The 15,359-nt window shown below is 40.8% G+C and overlaps 2 protein-coding genes across 2 annotated transcripts in view; one reads left to right on the top strand and one right to left on the bottom strand.

The window, feature by feature from the left end:
• Positions 1-327: 327 nt before the first annotated feature.
• Positions 328-2,324, top strand: LOC108795575 (vomeronasal type-2 receptor 26-like). The gene is made up of 3 exons (XM_018566850.1): positions 328-348; positions 570-693; positions 1,417-2,324. The coding sequence occupies exons 1-3, from the start codon at positions 328-330 to the stop codon at positions 2,322-2,324; spliced, it is 1,053 nt and encodes a 350-aa protein (XP_018422352.1).
• A 157-nt stretch (positions 2,325-2,481) lies between these two features.
• LOC108795573 (vomeronasal type-2 receptor 26-like) overlaps positions 2,482-15,359 on the bottom strand; it is a 17,273-nt gene continuing 4,395 nt past the window's right edge. Inside the window, exons 2-6 of the mRNA XM_018566849.1 lie at positions 11,714-11,837; positions 9,942-10,831; positions 5,521-5,591; positions 2,970-3,117; positions 2,482-2,490 (exon numbers count right to left, since the gene is read on the bottom strand). Coding sequence (XP_018422351.1) covers positions 2,482-2,490; positions 2,970-3,117; positions 5,521-5,591; positions 9,942-10,831; positions 11,714-11,837 — 1,242 coding nt within the window. The remainder of the gene's footprint in view (positions 2,491-2,969; positions 3,118-5,520; positions 5,592-9,941; positions 10,832-11,713; positions 11,838-15,359) is intronic.

The following is a 15,359-nucleotide window of genomic DNA, read 5'->3' as shown; positions in this document are numbered from 1 at the left end:
TTTTGGGGATTGTTAGGTAAAGAAGGTTGGAGTGGTGTATTTTTTAAACACTGAGTATTTGAGTTATTTTTCCAATAACATTGCTTCAACATACCCCCACTCCATCTTCTTATTAAACTCCCCATCCCCACTCTACCACCCCCAGAAAGGGACTGTGCACTAATCTCTGATAATTCATTGATCCATCAATAACCTGATAGGCTTCTATTTATATTGTTCCTCCTGCATCATGACAATAGTGCCCCTTAATATTACCTTTGGTATCAAGCTTAGAATTAGATCCCAGGCTGCAATTCCACCCAAACACATGTGAGAATAGTATGCAACATGGCTAAAAAAAAACTCAAGGTAAGGCAAACAATTTATTTTTTAACTAGTTTAAATATGTTTTTATTATAATTAGCAGTTCATTGTTTGGTTTAATTTTTTGGCCTGGGGTTGTCTTTAAAAAAAAATACATTTACCTACATTGAATAACATTCATTTCTTGGAATGCTGACCTTTTTATTTTTCTAATTTTACTATGTTTAATGGTATATATAATGATTCATATTCTTTTTTTATCTTAGGCCCCAATAGGTCGATGTTCTGAAGAATGTCTTCCAGGGTTTAGAAAAGCTCTAAGAGAAGGGAATCATGTATGTTGTTATGACTGTGTTCCGTGTTCAGAGGGAGAAATATCAATCCATTTTGGTAATATTTATGTTCTTTGAAAACTTTAAGGGAGCATACTTCAGTTTTAAATATTTAAAATAAATAGGAAGTTCACTTTTTCCAGTGTGACCAGTGGTTATTTAAAAAGTGTTGCTATAAATATAAATTGCTAACTGTATTTTGCAGTTTCCCCCTGTTGTATTGACACCAATACAATGTTTATGGTAAAAAGCATGAAGAAGTTAGTTACACATTAATTTAAAGCATTTAACAAAATTGTTAATATTTTTTTTGCTCACATCACAAAAAAGGCATATTTATAACATAGTAAATGTGAAATTTAACAAACATTCACCTGTGGTTATTCATTCCCTGCGTTTTAAAACACATTCACTAAGAAAATTACCTGCAGTGAATGTTATGTGGATGTCAAAATTAATAAATATTTTATAATAACAGTCTGTTTGCCTTTAGTAAATCAAACCCAAAAGGTCACAATGCAAAGCATGTCTTGCTGTGAGAATGTTAATTTTCCTTCCTTCTGAGAACTAGGAATACACATAAGTTTGTGTTCCGAGTTTTCATACCCACTGTCAATTCTAGAGATGAGTCATAGCGGTATTGTTAAGTTATCTGACACATATCCACACTGGTAAACCAGGTCTGGGCATCTAAGCTTTAATAAACTCTGGTGACAAGAAGGTTGGGTGTCAGCATTCATTGTACATTATGCACATTGTTCAGTATATTTTTCTTCTACAGATAGTGAAAACTGCCAGATGTGTCCTGAAGATCAATGGCCTAATGAGGCTAGAAATATTTGTGTTGCCAAACGTTATGAGTATTTGTCATATGAGAAGGACATAATGGTTATATTTTTTTCTGCATCTTCGATCATATTATCTGCTACATCTCTCTGTATACTTGGAATATTTTTTTGGTTTCGGAGAACTCCCATAGTCAGAGCCAATAACAGGAACCTTAGCTTCATTCTGCTCTTCTCTCTCATGCTGAGTTTCCTTTCTGTTTTCCTGTTCCTTGGCCATCCGGTGGATATAACTTGTATGCTACAACAAGTCTTCTTTGGAATTGTCTTCACAGTCTCTCTGTCTTCTATCCTAGCCAAAACCACCATGGTTTTTATTGCTTTCAAAGCCACCAGACCTGGAAGATGCTGTAGAAAATGTGTGGGAATCAAACTTCCCAATACAGTCCTGTTGTTCTGCTCATTAATTCAGGTTATGAATGGTGTTTTCTGGTTGTCCATCTCTCCACCATTTCAAGAGTATGACATGCACTCTTCTCCTGGGAAGATCATCATTCAGTGTAATGAAGGGTCAGTTATTGGGTTCTACTCTGTGTTTGGTTATATGGGGCTTCTGGCAGCAGTGAGCTTTGTTCTGGCTTTCATGGTGAGGACATTACCAGACAGTTTTAATGAGGCCAAGTACATCACCTTCAGCATGCTGGTCTTCTGCAGTGTCTGGATTGCCATGATCCCGGCTTATCTGAGTACCAGAGGAAAGTATACAGTGGCTGTGGAGATATTCGCTATACTGACCTCCAGTGCTGGAATATTAGTCTGTATATTTTTTCCAAAATTGTATATTCTACTTTTTAAACCTGAGCTGAACACAAGAAAATCCATCATGGCAGGAAGAGTGATGTAAAATATTCCAATCTTAATACATGTATGCTGTATTTTATCTGCTTTCATTGACCTTTAAAGGGATTATTATTATTATTATTTATAATAGTATTCATAATATAACACATCCAATTCTAGTTTTGTATTCTTAGTAATTGAACTTCTTTGACTATATATTATCATACAAACTGAAATTAATGATAATGGTTATTAGGGATTTAATTAAATTTTAAGTGCACTTTAAAACAAAGGGAGCTTATCCTTTTTTGCCCCTTTAATTGAACTAACCTAACCCACTCTACCCCTCCCCTTATGAATACTTACCTAGATGTGATGGGCCGTGCAGGTTCTCAGGATGACTATGCAGACTCTCAGGTAGGCTATGCAGGCTCTCAGATGGCTGTATGGGGTCTCAAGTGAGCTATGCCGACTCTCAAGTTGGCTATGTGTGCTCTCAGGTGGGCTATGCAGGCTTTCAGGTGGGCTATGCACACTTTCAGGTGGGCCATGTGGACTCTCAGTTGGGCTGTCAGATTGCTGTGTGGGGCCTCAAGTGGGCTATGTGGGCTCTCAGGAGAGCTATGCAGGCTCTCAGGTGGCTGTGTGGGATCTCAGGTGTGCTATGCAGGCTTTCAGGTGTGCTTTGGGGGAAGTGCAAGGGTCTCACCTGAGGTCCGGAGGAAGGCAGCGTGCTGTCAGGAAGGAGCCGGATAAGGAGATGTGCGGACCAGTGCTTGCTTAGGGGCACCTGCTGCTCACAGGAAGATGTGGCTGTCTGAGGTACGACACTTGCTGGGGACTTTAGGCAGCCACATCTGCCAAAAAATGTAAAGTGCCGGTATTGGCACTTAGAGGTCTATTCACGAAGCTGCCGAGGGCAGCCTAGTGAATGACCGATCTGAAGTGAAGTGAGCCGAACACTGTTCGGCTATTCACTTCAGGCTGGTACGGCTAATTTCAGCCGTACATCGGCTTGCTTCGTGTGGCTTCGGGTCGGCCGAACATGTTCAGCATGTTTGGCCGACCCGAAGTGCAGAAGGAGTTCGACTCAGACGATCCAACATCTGGATCGGCTGAGCCGAACCTCCGGAAGGCTTCTCACTGCTGTTCGGGCTATTCTTAAAGATCCCGAACAGCAGTGAGAGAATAGCCGAATGCCGCCGAGAGGCATTCGGCTCGGCTGTTCGTCTTGGTCCCTCAGAGGTACCGAGCAGAACAGAAAAAGAGTGAAAAAAGGAAAAAAAGTAAATTCCAAACGATTGTGCGCAGCTAGCAGTGACAGCTAGCTCCGCCCAATAGTTTCCTATTGTCCGGCGGCTCTGCTGCTGTAAAATAAAAAATAAAAAAAAGGAGAGGAGAGAAGGAGGGAGAGAAGCGTCTTTTTTTTCTTTATTCTGACACGCGATGTCAGAATAGAAAAAATAAATAAATACATTTTCCCATTGAAAAGCATTGGGACATTACTATTGGCTATTTCAATTTGCACCAATAGTAAGTAAACTAGCATTGTACCCGCCCTCTGCTGATGGACCTGATGGGGAACAGCAGCAGAGGGCGGGTACAATGCTAGTTTACTATTGGCTATTGCAAATTGAAATAGCCAATAGTAATGTCCCAATGCTTTTCAATGGGAAAATTTCTTTTTTTTTTCTATTCTGACATCGCTCGTGTCAGAATAAAGAAAAAAAGGCACAGCACTGTTTCTCTCCTTGGCGGCCGGGAGCAGGAGACTCCCGGCTGCCAGGGAGAGTTAGCTGTTTGGAGATCAGTGTCCCTGGTTTGCAGGTAACCAGGGACGCTGATCTCACTGCAAGTGTCCAGAGCCAGCCGTAAGATCGCGGCTGGCTCCGCCCAGCTGTCAGAAGCAGGCTGTCGGCTGGCCAATGGCCGGCCGCTCGGCCAGCTTCGGCTTTCAGCACGGCCATGATCGGGAGCTGTACGGGCTATTGTGAATAGCCCATACAGCACCCCTTCGGTTCTACTGAACCAAAGGGGTCCTGGGGCCGAAGCTACGGCCAGATCCTTCGGCAGCTTCGTGAATAGACCCCTTAGTGTCTTGTGTCCGGGTCAGCTGGCCTGAAACCCGGACACAAGACTCAAATACTGGACTGTCCGGGTAAATCTTGGACATAGGGCAACCCTATATTAATACCCCATAGCCTTTTGTAGGATGTGTCTAGGGACTGTGTCTTAATTAGAGACAATCCTATAGGGCTGTAGTGTGCAGCTGTTGCCAGGGGAGTGAAGACTTGCAGCACTGGATGTAAACAAACTGTGAATCTGCAGTTGTGGGAGGTCAAGGTGAGTATGCATTCTTGCAGGGGAAGGGGGAGGGTGGATTAGGTTGGGTCAGGGAAAGGAGCAAAAATGGAAAATGCACTATATTTTAAAGTACACATGTTCTTTGCAGGAAATTCATTTAGGAGATATTCTGGCAGCAAAAACCTTGTGCAATTATATGTCGCCTTTTCCATTTGTATGGAATCCTGATTCAGACTATGGATCTGATCCTAATCCAGACTGAGATAGAATAATCTGGCTCCAACATGGACCTCACTGGAACACTGATTACCATAAGACAACAAATTGCTAAATTATTAGAGTTTTATGTTATTTATAAAAAATCATTAAAACCATGGTCAAAGGGGGCTTGGAACTAAAAATCGAGGTCCACTTATTTAATCAACAACCCACCACATGACAAAAAGGTAAATAAAACTGTAAAAAAATAAAGAAAACAAATGAGGATATACTCACCTTCTACCCATTGTGCTTAGATGATTTAAAAATTCTTCTTGCAAGATATCGGGAACAATGAGGATCCAAAATCTTCCTGTGTCCTCTGCATAAAAGTTGTAAGATGCAACAACACTCCTTTGGAATCCCCTTCACCACCTCAATATCTTGTATCCCAGCTAAAACCATCATAATCTTCATCACTTTCAAAACCAAAAGACATGGAAACTCCTGTAGGAAATGGGTGGGAGTCAAACTTCTCAATAGAGTCATGTTGTCCTGCTCATCCCTTCATGTTATGAATAGTGTTCTTTGGTTTTCCATTTCTCCACCATGTATGATAGGCACTCCTTTCCTGGGAAAATCATAATTTGCTGAGCTCATTTAGTGTAATGGGTCACTTTTTGTATTCTATTCTCTGTTTTGAGTTATATAAGGTTTCTGGCAGCTATGAGTTTTGGCTTTCATGATGAGGACATTACTTGAGGACAAGTACAACACCTTCTGCGTGCTGGTATTCTGCAGTGTCTGGATTGCCATGACTTTTGGCTGTCTGAGCAGCAGAGGAAAATATATGTTGGCTGTTGAGGTATTCTCCATGCTAACCGCCATTGCTGGAATATTATTGTGCATGTCTTTCTCAAACAACTGTACATGTTGCAGCTGACTACAAAAGGAAACCATGTTGGAATAAAGGTTGTTGTAAAAATGGTACACTGACCAAATGTATAATGGATGTAGACCAGACTAAAACAAGTTCAGTCATAGTGCCATTATAATCATCATCTTTTTTTCACAACCTTGTCATCATTATTATTACATTTTTGTGCATTTTAAAGCAAAGAATAAATAGGGATAAAAGGCAACTACAGTTATGAAATCCAACTATTGGAAATATGCAGACTATTTTGCACAACTTTCTTTTAGTATTTTTCTAGAAGAACTGTTAGGACAAATATACAACATAAATAAAGCTTTCCTATAGTTTGTGTGTGGTATTTACGGTCGCTATGTAAGGTCACTTTCATGCAGACACAAACATTACACCTACGTATATTGTCAAAAGTATGGGGAACCGCTCCACAAATATCCACAAAAATGGGGTGAGGGGATGACTTCATGTTAATGACCATAGATTTGCAATGGGATACCAAACAAGCTCATATAGGTGTGATATACTACATGACCAAACCTTTTTGGTCATCTGACCATTGTGATATTATGACTGTGAAATTTCATATATAACTTTGATTTCTAAATATTGCTTTAGTTAAAATTTCTACTTTCATCTCATTGCGCTGCTGGAGTATTTCCTTGTCTCTTTCACAAAGTTTGCTTCATAATTTAGCAATGTTAAAGGAGAATTATGGGAAAAGTGAAATACACACTTTTCCCCAGAATTAGAGCCAATGTGTGACCCTGCAGCTGTATAGATCAGGAACCTCTGTTTGCTCATTTTTGGATCTTCTCCCTGCAGAGGGTGGTGACTGTCTGTCACCGCTCCCCACATAGATTCCTTCCTCACTTCTCCATTCCTGCACTGCTGCCTGGAGGGACAGATGGGGAGGGGCGGACACAGCTGGCTTTCCCCCTAGAGAGGCAGAGCCAGTTGTCAATCTGTCAGCCAGCAGGGTTGATCCTGACAATAATGTTGGGATCCATCCTGGCTGCAGCGTGGCTCTAAACGGTCAGCATATAGCAGGCAATTGCCCGCTATATGCTGAGTTTTGGGTCACAGGAGGACATAGTATATGTGGGACATAGTTACAAAAGGTTGGGCCATAGTTCTCTTGTAACAGTATGTCAGGTGGTCTATACCCACTTGAGTCTAGTGTTATATTGAATGATTCTGATGATGTTTTTCTATTTTTCATTTTTGTATCAAGTATTGAGGTTATTATGTTCTTCTGCTTAATAAAAATCCACAGACAGACTTTTAGAAAGAGGAAAACAAAGTTACTCTGAAAAAGTCACTTTATATATACAGCATATACCATATTTGCTCTAAACAAAGATTTGGTAATCTACTGATTATCATTATCTCTGCCAGGAGACATATATACCCTCCTCTCTTGGGAAGATCATCATTCAGTGTAATGAAGCAACAGATTCTGTTTTGGGGTATTATTCTTGTCTTATTTGGCGTCATTGCTGGGTGATACTTATTGCAGCACAGAATGTTTCTTATATAATGGTGCATGAGAAAGGTCATTTTCTGCATTACTTTGAGCCTAGGTCAGCCTGATGAGGCACAGGAGGTGTGTCCAGCCTGGTTTACAGGTAACGGGTTAAATGATGTCCACCATTAAACCCAGAAGAGGAGTGATACAGTGAAAATGATATTTATTGTAATACGTGCAGGGAAAGTAACTTTTTTTGTTATGCATGAAAGTATGCTTTCAAAGGCACATATTTAGACTTTTAAAACATAAAAAATGGGGTGCATCAATGTAATTAGGAATTGATGGTCTTCCAGCCTGCTGATCTCTAAAGTAACCACAAAGCAGATACACAGGAAGAGGAGAGTCCCAACTTGAAGAACTTCACTGCTTCTCTTGAGATTTTGAGTGTGAATTTCTCCACAGTGGCTGCAGCTACAAAGGTCAGCAAGGGCTTAAAGCTAGCTACCCTTCTGTTAAGAATTTGTACATATTTGAATGTTCTTAGTCTGCCATGGTTCCATTTTAGGTGGTGTAACATGGTGCCAGTAAAACCTGCCAGGTTGGCAGGAAAAGTGATAGATGGTAGATACATTTCTCCACGGATCCTTAGATTCATCATCTAAGGTAATGCCAGCATAGAATTGGAGGTAAAGAAAAATAGCTCTTTACCTTGTATTGGTAAAACAAATCCTGGTGCTGGTGTTACTAGGAGTCTGATAGAGCTCTGGGTGGGACAGACTCCTAGTTCCATGGACCGTAGTTTAGTGAAGACTGCACAGGACTTCATTAGTGTGTAGCTGCACCTAGCTTCGGGGAAGTGTATGTCTCAGTGCAAGGAGAGACAGTGTGCTGAATGCAGCAAGTTATGTGTTTGGAGCCAAGCCTGTCAGCAGGACAGGGTTCTGTGGATGGACTGTAACTGTTCCCATAAAGGAAACGGACCCAGCTCAGCGGACTATCGCGAATACCCAGTAAGGCTCAGTGGAGCGGACTTTAATTTGTTTATGACAATGTACATTTTTGGGCTGGATGCCTGTAACCTTTTTTTTGTCAACTGATTGCTGTCTGGAATTAAAGCTGGCATTTTTGTTGAAGAGACTGCGAGTTTGCCTCTACATTGAGACTGGTTCCCGACAGTGGGTAGTAGAGATATGCCAAATTACATAGAGCAATAAACCAAAGGAGCAATAAGCAATACATTTTGGGGAATTTCATGTACTAATATGCGAATCTTCTTATCTAAGAAAGCAACACAAAGTATGTTTGTTGAAAGCATTTTGGTTCCTTTCAGTCAATGTAGGCTGACCAGCAGTTCTATTTCTTGTCCACACACCTTTGAAAATGTTTTTCATGTTGTCCATTTAGTGAGCATTCATACTTTTGCTGGTCAATAAAAGTTGTCATCGGAAGAGATCACTTTAATTCTCAATTTAACAGAGAGAGCCAACGGAAGAGAAAAAAAAATACAAAAATACAAAAAAGTTTAAAACTATTGAACAATTATCCCCCATCAATGACATTATTTTGTGGCGTTTGTGCAATCACAAAGAGTGCTTTCTGAATTCCCACACAGACATGCTCCAAAAATTAGTGAAAAGTCTTTTCAGAATAGTAGAGGCTATTATAGCTGCGAAGGGTAGGAAACTCTGCATGAATGCCCATATGTTTGATAAGGGATGCCCATTAAGCTTATATAGGTGTGATGGTCAGGTGTCTAAGAACATTTGGCTATAAAGTATAAAGCCTCTGGAAGGGGATATATTAGATTATATGGGCAGGGGTGGATAAAGATTGCATATGCTCTCTATTCAGATAAATAGTTTAGACCAGAAGATACAGCATGCTGTAATAGGGGTGAGACTATACAAAAACAATATAAATTTGGGATATTGCAGGGTTAAAATTGTAGAGAAACAGAACTTTTTTTCTCAAAGCAGAGCAAAGGGAAAATAAATATTCACAATGCAAATATATTATTGGTTTGTATTTTTATGTTTAATGTTTTTTTTTGTTTCAATGGTTTTTGTTATTTTTGACATAAAAACAAAACTTACACAATACAGTTGCAGGTATAAGGCATGAGATACAGTCATTTTGTCCGCTACAATTGTAAGTTGGTTGCCACGTTGTTTACAAATAGCTTTAAGGTCAAACAAAATAAGTTAGCATCCCTAAGGTGTTTATCGAAGAGACCAAGGTGCCATATCTAGACAACCAAGATTGAGAGAAAAGAATAAAGAACAGAAGAAAAAGAGGGGTGGGTGGGGGGGGAGGGGGGGTCTGTGGTAGCGGGGTAATACCCCCAAGCTAGGGTGTACACTCAAACTGACGTTAAGCTCGTGGGCAGTATATTTGGATGCGTATATGCCAACCAGGGGTCCCAGACCTTCCGAAATTTATTTTGGGTGTCCGCCAGGACACTGGATAATTTCTCGTTAATAAAGAATGAATCAACCCGTCTGCCAACCCCACTAAAGGGAATCTGCTGTTTCCTCCATGCCTGTGCTATAGTTTGTTTTGCGGCTAGAAATATAAATACTGCTAGTTTCTGCTGAGTGCTCATGAGCTTCGGAGGTTTAAGGTGTAACAGGGCAAACTTTGGGTCCCTGTGTATATTTGTGTAAAGAAATGTTTAAACAAAACTACAATATAAAATAATTTTATTAGATGGCCAGATGGCTAAAATGTTTATTTCAGTGTTCATCCTTATAAGTGTTTTTGTTTTATTTAATAGTTTTTACTAGCATGAGTTTTCTAGAATTCTTCTCCGGCTTTACAAAAATAATGTACATTTTTGGGAAAAATATACAGCAGAGTACTCCAGCACTGGAGGTCAGTATGGCGAATACCTCCACAGCAACCATGTATTTCCCACTGGTGCTCAGATAGGCCGGGATCATGGCAATCCAGACACTGCAGAACACCAGCATGCTGAAGGTGATGTACTTGGCCTCATTAAAACTGTCTGGTAATGTCCTCACCATGAAAGCCAGAACAAAACTTACAGTTGCCAGAAGCCCCATATAACCCAACACAGAGTAGAAACCGAAAACTGACCCTTCGTTACACTGAACGATGATCTTCCCAGGATAGGAGTGCATGTCATACTCTTGGTAAGGAGGTGATACTGACAGCCAAATAACACAGATCAGAACTTGGACTAGGGAGGACATGAAAACTATAAAATTATGAACCTTGACCTCCACCCACTTCCTCAAGGAACTTCCAGGCTTGGTAGCTTTGAATGCAACATATACAGTAGTAGTCTTGGCCAGAACAGAAGAGACTGTTATCGAGAAGAAGATTCCGAAGGAAATTTGTCTCAGCATGCAAGTTATATCCACAGGACGTCCTAAGAACAAGAAGACACAGAGGAAGCTCAGCAGGATAGAGGTCAGAAGGATGAAGCTCACGGTCTGGTTATTGGCTTTTACTATTGGAGTGCCCTGGTAATAAATAAAACTTCCTTTAATAAAAAGTGTTATAACTGAAAACAATGAAGCAGTGAATGAAAAAAATGGAACCAAAAGGTCATTTTCATAGGACAAAAAATCATATGTTTTGGGGATACATTTTACTTTTCTCTCATCTGGCAATTCTTCCTCTGGACACCTGTGGCAACTTTCACTGTCTGCAAAATAGAGGAAACATAAATTATAAGCAATACTATTTGAAATGGTGTTTCTCAAGAAATGAGGTGGGTATTCTGTACATCCTTTTGTTTTGCAGTAATTAGCTCAGTCCTGGACCAATTTCACTCCCTAGCTTTCCTGTGCAAGGTGTTGCCAGTTATAAGATGCCCATACACTTTTCAAATTACTTGCTGTCTCAGAAAGTTTGTCATTTGCACAAATTAACATTTTAAACAGAATATACATTCTGCATACAGCTTTCTGCATTCAGCAATATGCTGCTAATATAATGGAAGATACTGCAATGGTATGTATACATCTAGCTAGTTAAAAAATCTAAAGACACTTTTATAACTGGACAGCAATGTAAAAAAAATGACCTAGGCCCCATTCACACCAGGGCGGTTCGGCCGCGGAGATTTGGCCACGCGGATTTGTCGACATGAACAAACCCATAGATTGCTATGGGAACCGTTCATGCGACTGTGCGGCTCCACGTGATCTGAACAGCCTCCGCCGGAATTGCTCCCTGACCCTTTTTTGCCATACTGATCATCGCAGTTTCTATACTGCTTTCAATGGAACTGCGCTGATCAGCGCAGTTTTGGGTGTTATTAATTGCGTTTCAGCACAGCAAAAAAAGGGTCAGGGAGCAATTCAAGCAGGAGGCAGTTCAGATCACGCGGAGCCACGCGGTTGCATGAGCAGTCCCCATAGCAATGTATGGGATCGTTCATGTTGGTGGATCCACGCGGCTGAACTGCCCTGGTGTGAACGGGGCCTAAGAGATGTCATGAATTTTTTGACTATCTTGGTAAGTGTTGTTTTTACATTCACCATCAATGTTAAACCTGTACTTAAATTATGCTATACATATATACCTATCACATTGGACACTTCCCCCTTGGGGCACGGGACACAGTCATAGCAGCAGACATGTATACTTCCATTAGGAGTTTTTCTGTACCCAGGAGAACATCTCTCATTGCATCTGGATTCTGGTTTCTAGTAAAATATAAAATACAAAATATAAACAATAATAACAATGATAATAATAATAATTAACACATTGAAAATCAGATTGTAATAATGACACAATCAGAAGTTGCTGTCATATTCTTTGCTCCTCTATTTGATATCTTATGTGGAACCATGGGGAACAAAAGTAGCCCCCCTCCAGAAGGAAGGACAGTGTCAGCACCAATTCTGAGATGATTTGAGGATCTACAGCCGAGTGATGCACAATTACATGGTTAAGGTACTTAAATGCATAGATACACTAGTGTAGTGTGGTGTCACCTGAGTGTAGTGTCACTTTAAACATTGAGTATCTAACTGAGATCTGTTTTATAATAGAAAAAAATCTAAATACTGTAGGTGTTAAATCGGAGACACTACTTGGTAATAGGAGCAGGTCAAATGAGTCCAGGAAATGCTGGAAGACCAACCCTCTAGTCATAATCTGTGTAACACATGACAGCAGAGGGTGGGGCTACATGCATTAGCCTGCTTTCTTGTGTAATAAATGACATGGAAAATTATGAAGACAAAGTGAGAAAAATGGTAAAGGGGCAAAACAATTGAAATACTGGGCTGAAAATGATCTACTATTGACTAAAAATGATTCAACACATACAGATTAAATCCCCTGTAGATGTGTACACATCAGACCCCAAAGTTTCTGAGCTTGCAAATAAAAAAATCCCCCCGTAAAAATAAAAAATTCCCATTTTTCCGATTAGTTGCCTTTTCAAAAACATGAGCTACATTAGCTTTTCGTACATAACATTGTTCCTTACAGGGCCATGCTTCCATATGACATCTTCAGGTTTGATGTTTAAAACCATATCAAAATCCAGAGACTTGTTAGTGAAATTGAACAATGGCAACATGACAAATGTATAGTTAGTGTGATTTTTTTTAACTATCCAATTTGCTAAAATCAGCTTGGAGGGCACTTCTGCTCTTCTTAATCCAGTAGAGTCCATCGAATGAACTTTCCTTACATACCTATGCAGCTTCCAAAGGAAAATAGATACAAAAGATAAAACATCATCCATGAGAGTTGTAAACATTGCCACCATTTCAAGACAAATGAAAGTTTACATATTCCTATACAATAATGAGTGAATCCATTCACAACCTGGGCATAATGGCATGGACTTTTTTTTTCAATGATGTAGTGATGTCCTTTCCCTGGCAGGTGTGTTGACATTCAACTGCTAAATGGGGACGTGTATTTGTGGTGAAAGTGCAATGGTAGAGAATAGCCGGTGCAGGATGTTGGGTTTTGCTTTGGCTGGTCATCAGGTATTGTTCATTGTGATTGACAATATATCTGCATCACTCGACATTACGATTGACAATGGATTTACACTGTGGTGCTTTGTTTTTTAAATAAAAGGTTTTATCGAGGGTTAGTTGTTTTTATTGATTACATACAGTACATCTGCGTACATCTTTGGTGAATGAGTTAAAAGGTGTACTATGTGCCCCCTGACAAGGCACTATTAGCTAGCCGAAGGATCGGCCGAAGCTACGGCCAGATCCTTCGGCAGCTTCGTGAATAGACCCCTATGGCTCCATGTTGATTTGGACACGGACCAAATTCTGGTAGAGCTTTGAAAAGGGTCCTTAAAAAAGTGACAGTGACTTTAAAGTACTAAAGAACAAAAAATTATCTGCACCAGTAAGCTGTGTATATAAAAGCTACTAAACACTAAAAATATATATCAGATATATCCAAATAATCTTGATGGTATTAATGATCTTAAAGTGACACTAAACTCAGAAGTGAAATTTTTAAAATACATTCAAGTACTCTATTACAACTATTAACTATTAACAAAAATGTATCTTATGTGTGTGTCACTCGGCTGTAGATCCTCCAATCATCTCTGAATTGGTGCTGACACTGTCCTTCCTTCTGGAGGGGGGCTACTTTTGTTCTCCATGGTCGCTATGTGTGTTGTAAAGTAGTCACCACTCCAAGCTCACTCCTGTGATGGACTACAATCGCAATACAAATAAGTAAACTAAACGTGAGATTGTAGTCCGTCCCGGGAGTGAGCTTGGAGTGGTGGATACTTTACAACACACATAGGGACCATGGGGAACAAAAGTTGCCCCCCTCTAGAAGGAAGGACAGTGTCAGCACCAATTCAGAGATGATTGGAGGATCTACAGCCGAGTGACACACAAATAAGATACATTTTTGTTATTAGTTAAAGCAGAACTACGGGGTCGGGGCTTTTCCCCATAGTTCTTCTAAGGGTAACGGGAGGACACAAACTAGTGTCCTCCCGTCACCCAAAGATCAGTGTAACGCGAGACACAGCTTGCGGTATACTGAGACGCTGCAGCTGAAGTGGATCCCGACATTGATGTCTGGATCCACCCAGCTGCGTGAGTGACAACTGGCTCTGCCTATCCAGAGGCAGAGCCAGCTGTACCCGCCCCCTCCCCCGTCCATTCCGCCACTCAGCGCTGGAGGATCGGACAGGGGAGGGGGGAACCCAGTCACTCCCCTGTCACGGCTCTCTGCAGCGAGACGATCGAGAAGTGAGCAAGCGACGGTATGTGTTCGCTCACTTCCCGATCTACTGAGCCGACCTGTGACAGTTTCATTGTCACAGGTCGGCTCAGATTATGAGGCTGAGTGAAAATCACTCACCTCATAATTCTCCTTTGAGGAAGAACTATGAGGTGAGTGATTTCCACTCATCCTCATAGTTAGAGCCGACCTGTGACAAAGAAGCTGTCACTGGTCGGCTCCAATGATTGGGAAGTGAGCAGAAACATGCCACCGATCTGCTCAGTTCCTGGTTCGTCTCCCTGCAGTGATTCCCCCCTCCCCTCTCCGATCCTCCAGTGCTGAGTGGAGGAACGAATGGGGGAAGGGGCAAGCACAGAGCCAGCTGTCACTCATGCAGCTGGGTGGATCTTGACAGTAATGTTGGGAGCCATCCCAGCTGTGGCGCTCACAGTATATCGCGGGCAATTAGAATACATTTTTAAAGGAGAACTATGAGGTGAGTGCTTTTCACTCACCTCATAGTTCTAGCCGACCTGTGACAATGAGACTGTCACAGGTCGGCTCAGTAGATATAGATGTGAATATTATAAGGTGAGGTGGCTTAGACAAACACTGTTTTATGCTGTTTTTTTCTGCAGCAGTGTGCTGTGAAAAAAAGCAAAACAAAGAATCAAAACAAATGAATGCTGCACTTTGAGCACCCCAAAAAATACACATAGAAAAAAAAAAGAAAATGGAAGCCTTGCAGCAAGAAAAACGTGAACCTACAATTTCCCATTGTATACAATAACATACTAATACATCCACAAAATAATTGAAAACAACAAAAAGAATACACTTAAACAAAAAACAACTTTTTCAAGTGAAGCCATAATGCACGAAAAAAATATAACCTAAGATAAAAGTCTTATTAACTGCCTCCGGGCCGGCCGTAGTAGAAAAACGGCCGGCCCGGAGCTCTCTAGATCTGAGCGGGCGTCTCTAGACGTCCG

Source organism: Nanorana parkeri, unplaced genomic scaffold, assembly GCF_000935625.1.
Source record: "Nanorana parkeri isolate BGI_ZX_2015 unplaced genomic scaffold, ASM93562v1 scaffold983, whole genome shotgun sequence".
Taxonomy (NCBI): domain Eukaryota; kingdom Metazoa; phylum Chordata; class Amphibia; order Anura; family Dicroglossidae; genus Nanorana; species Nanorana parkeri.
The sequence above is the reverse complement of the archived record's forward strand: the minus strand, read 5'-3'. Positions and strand labels throughout refer to the sequence as shown.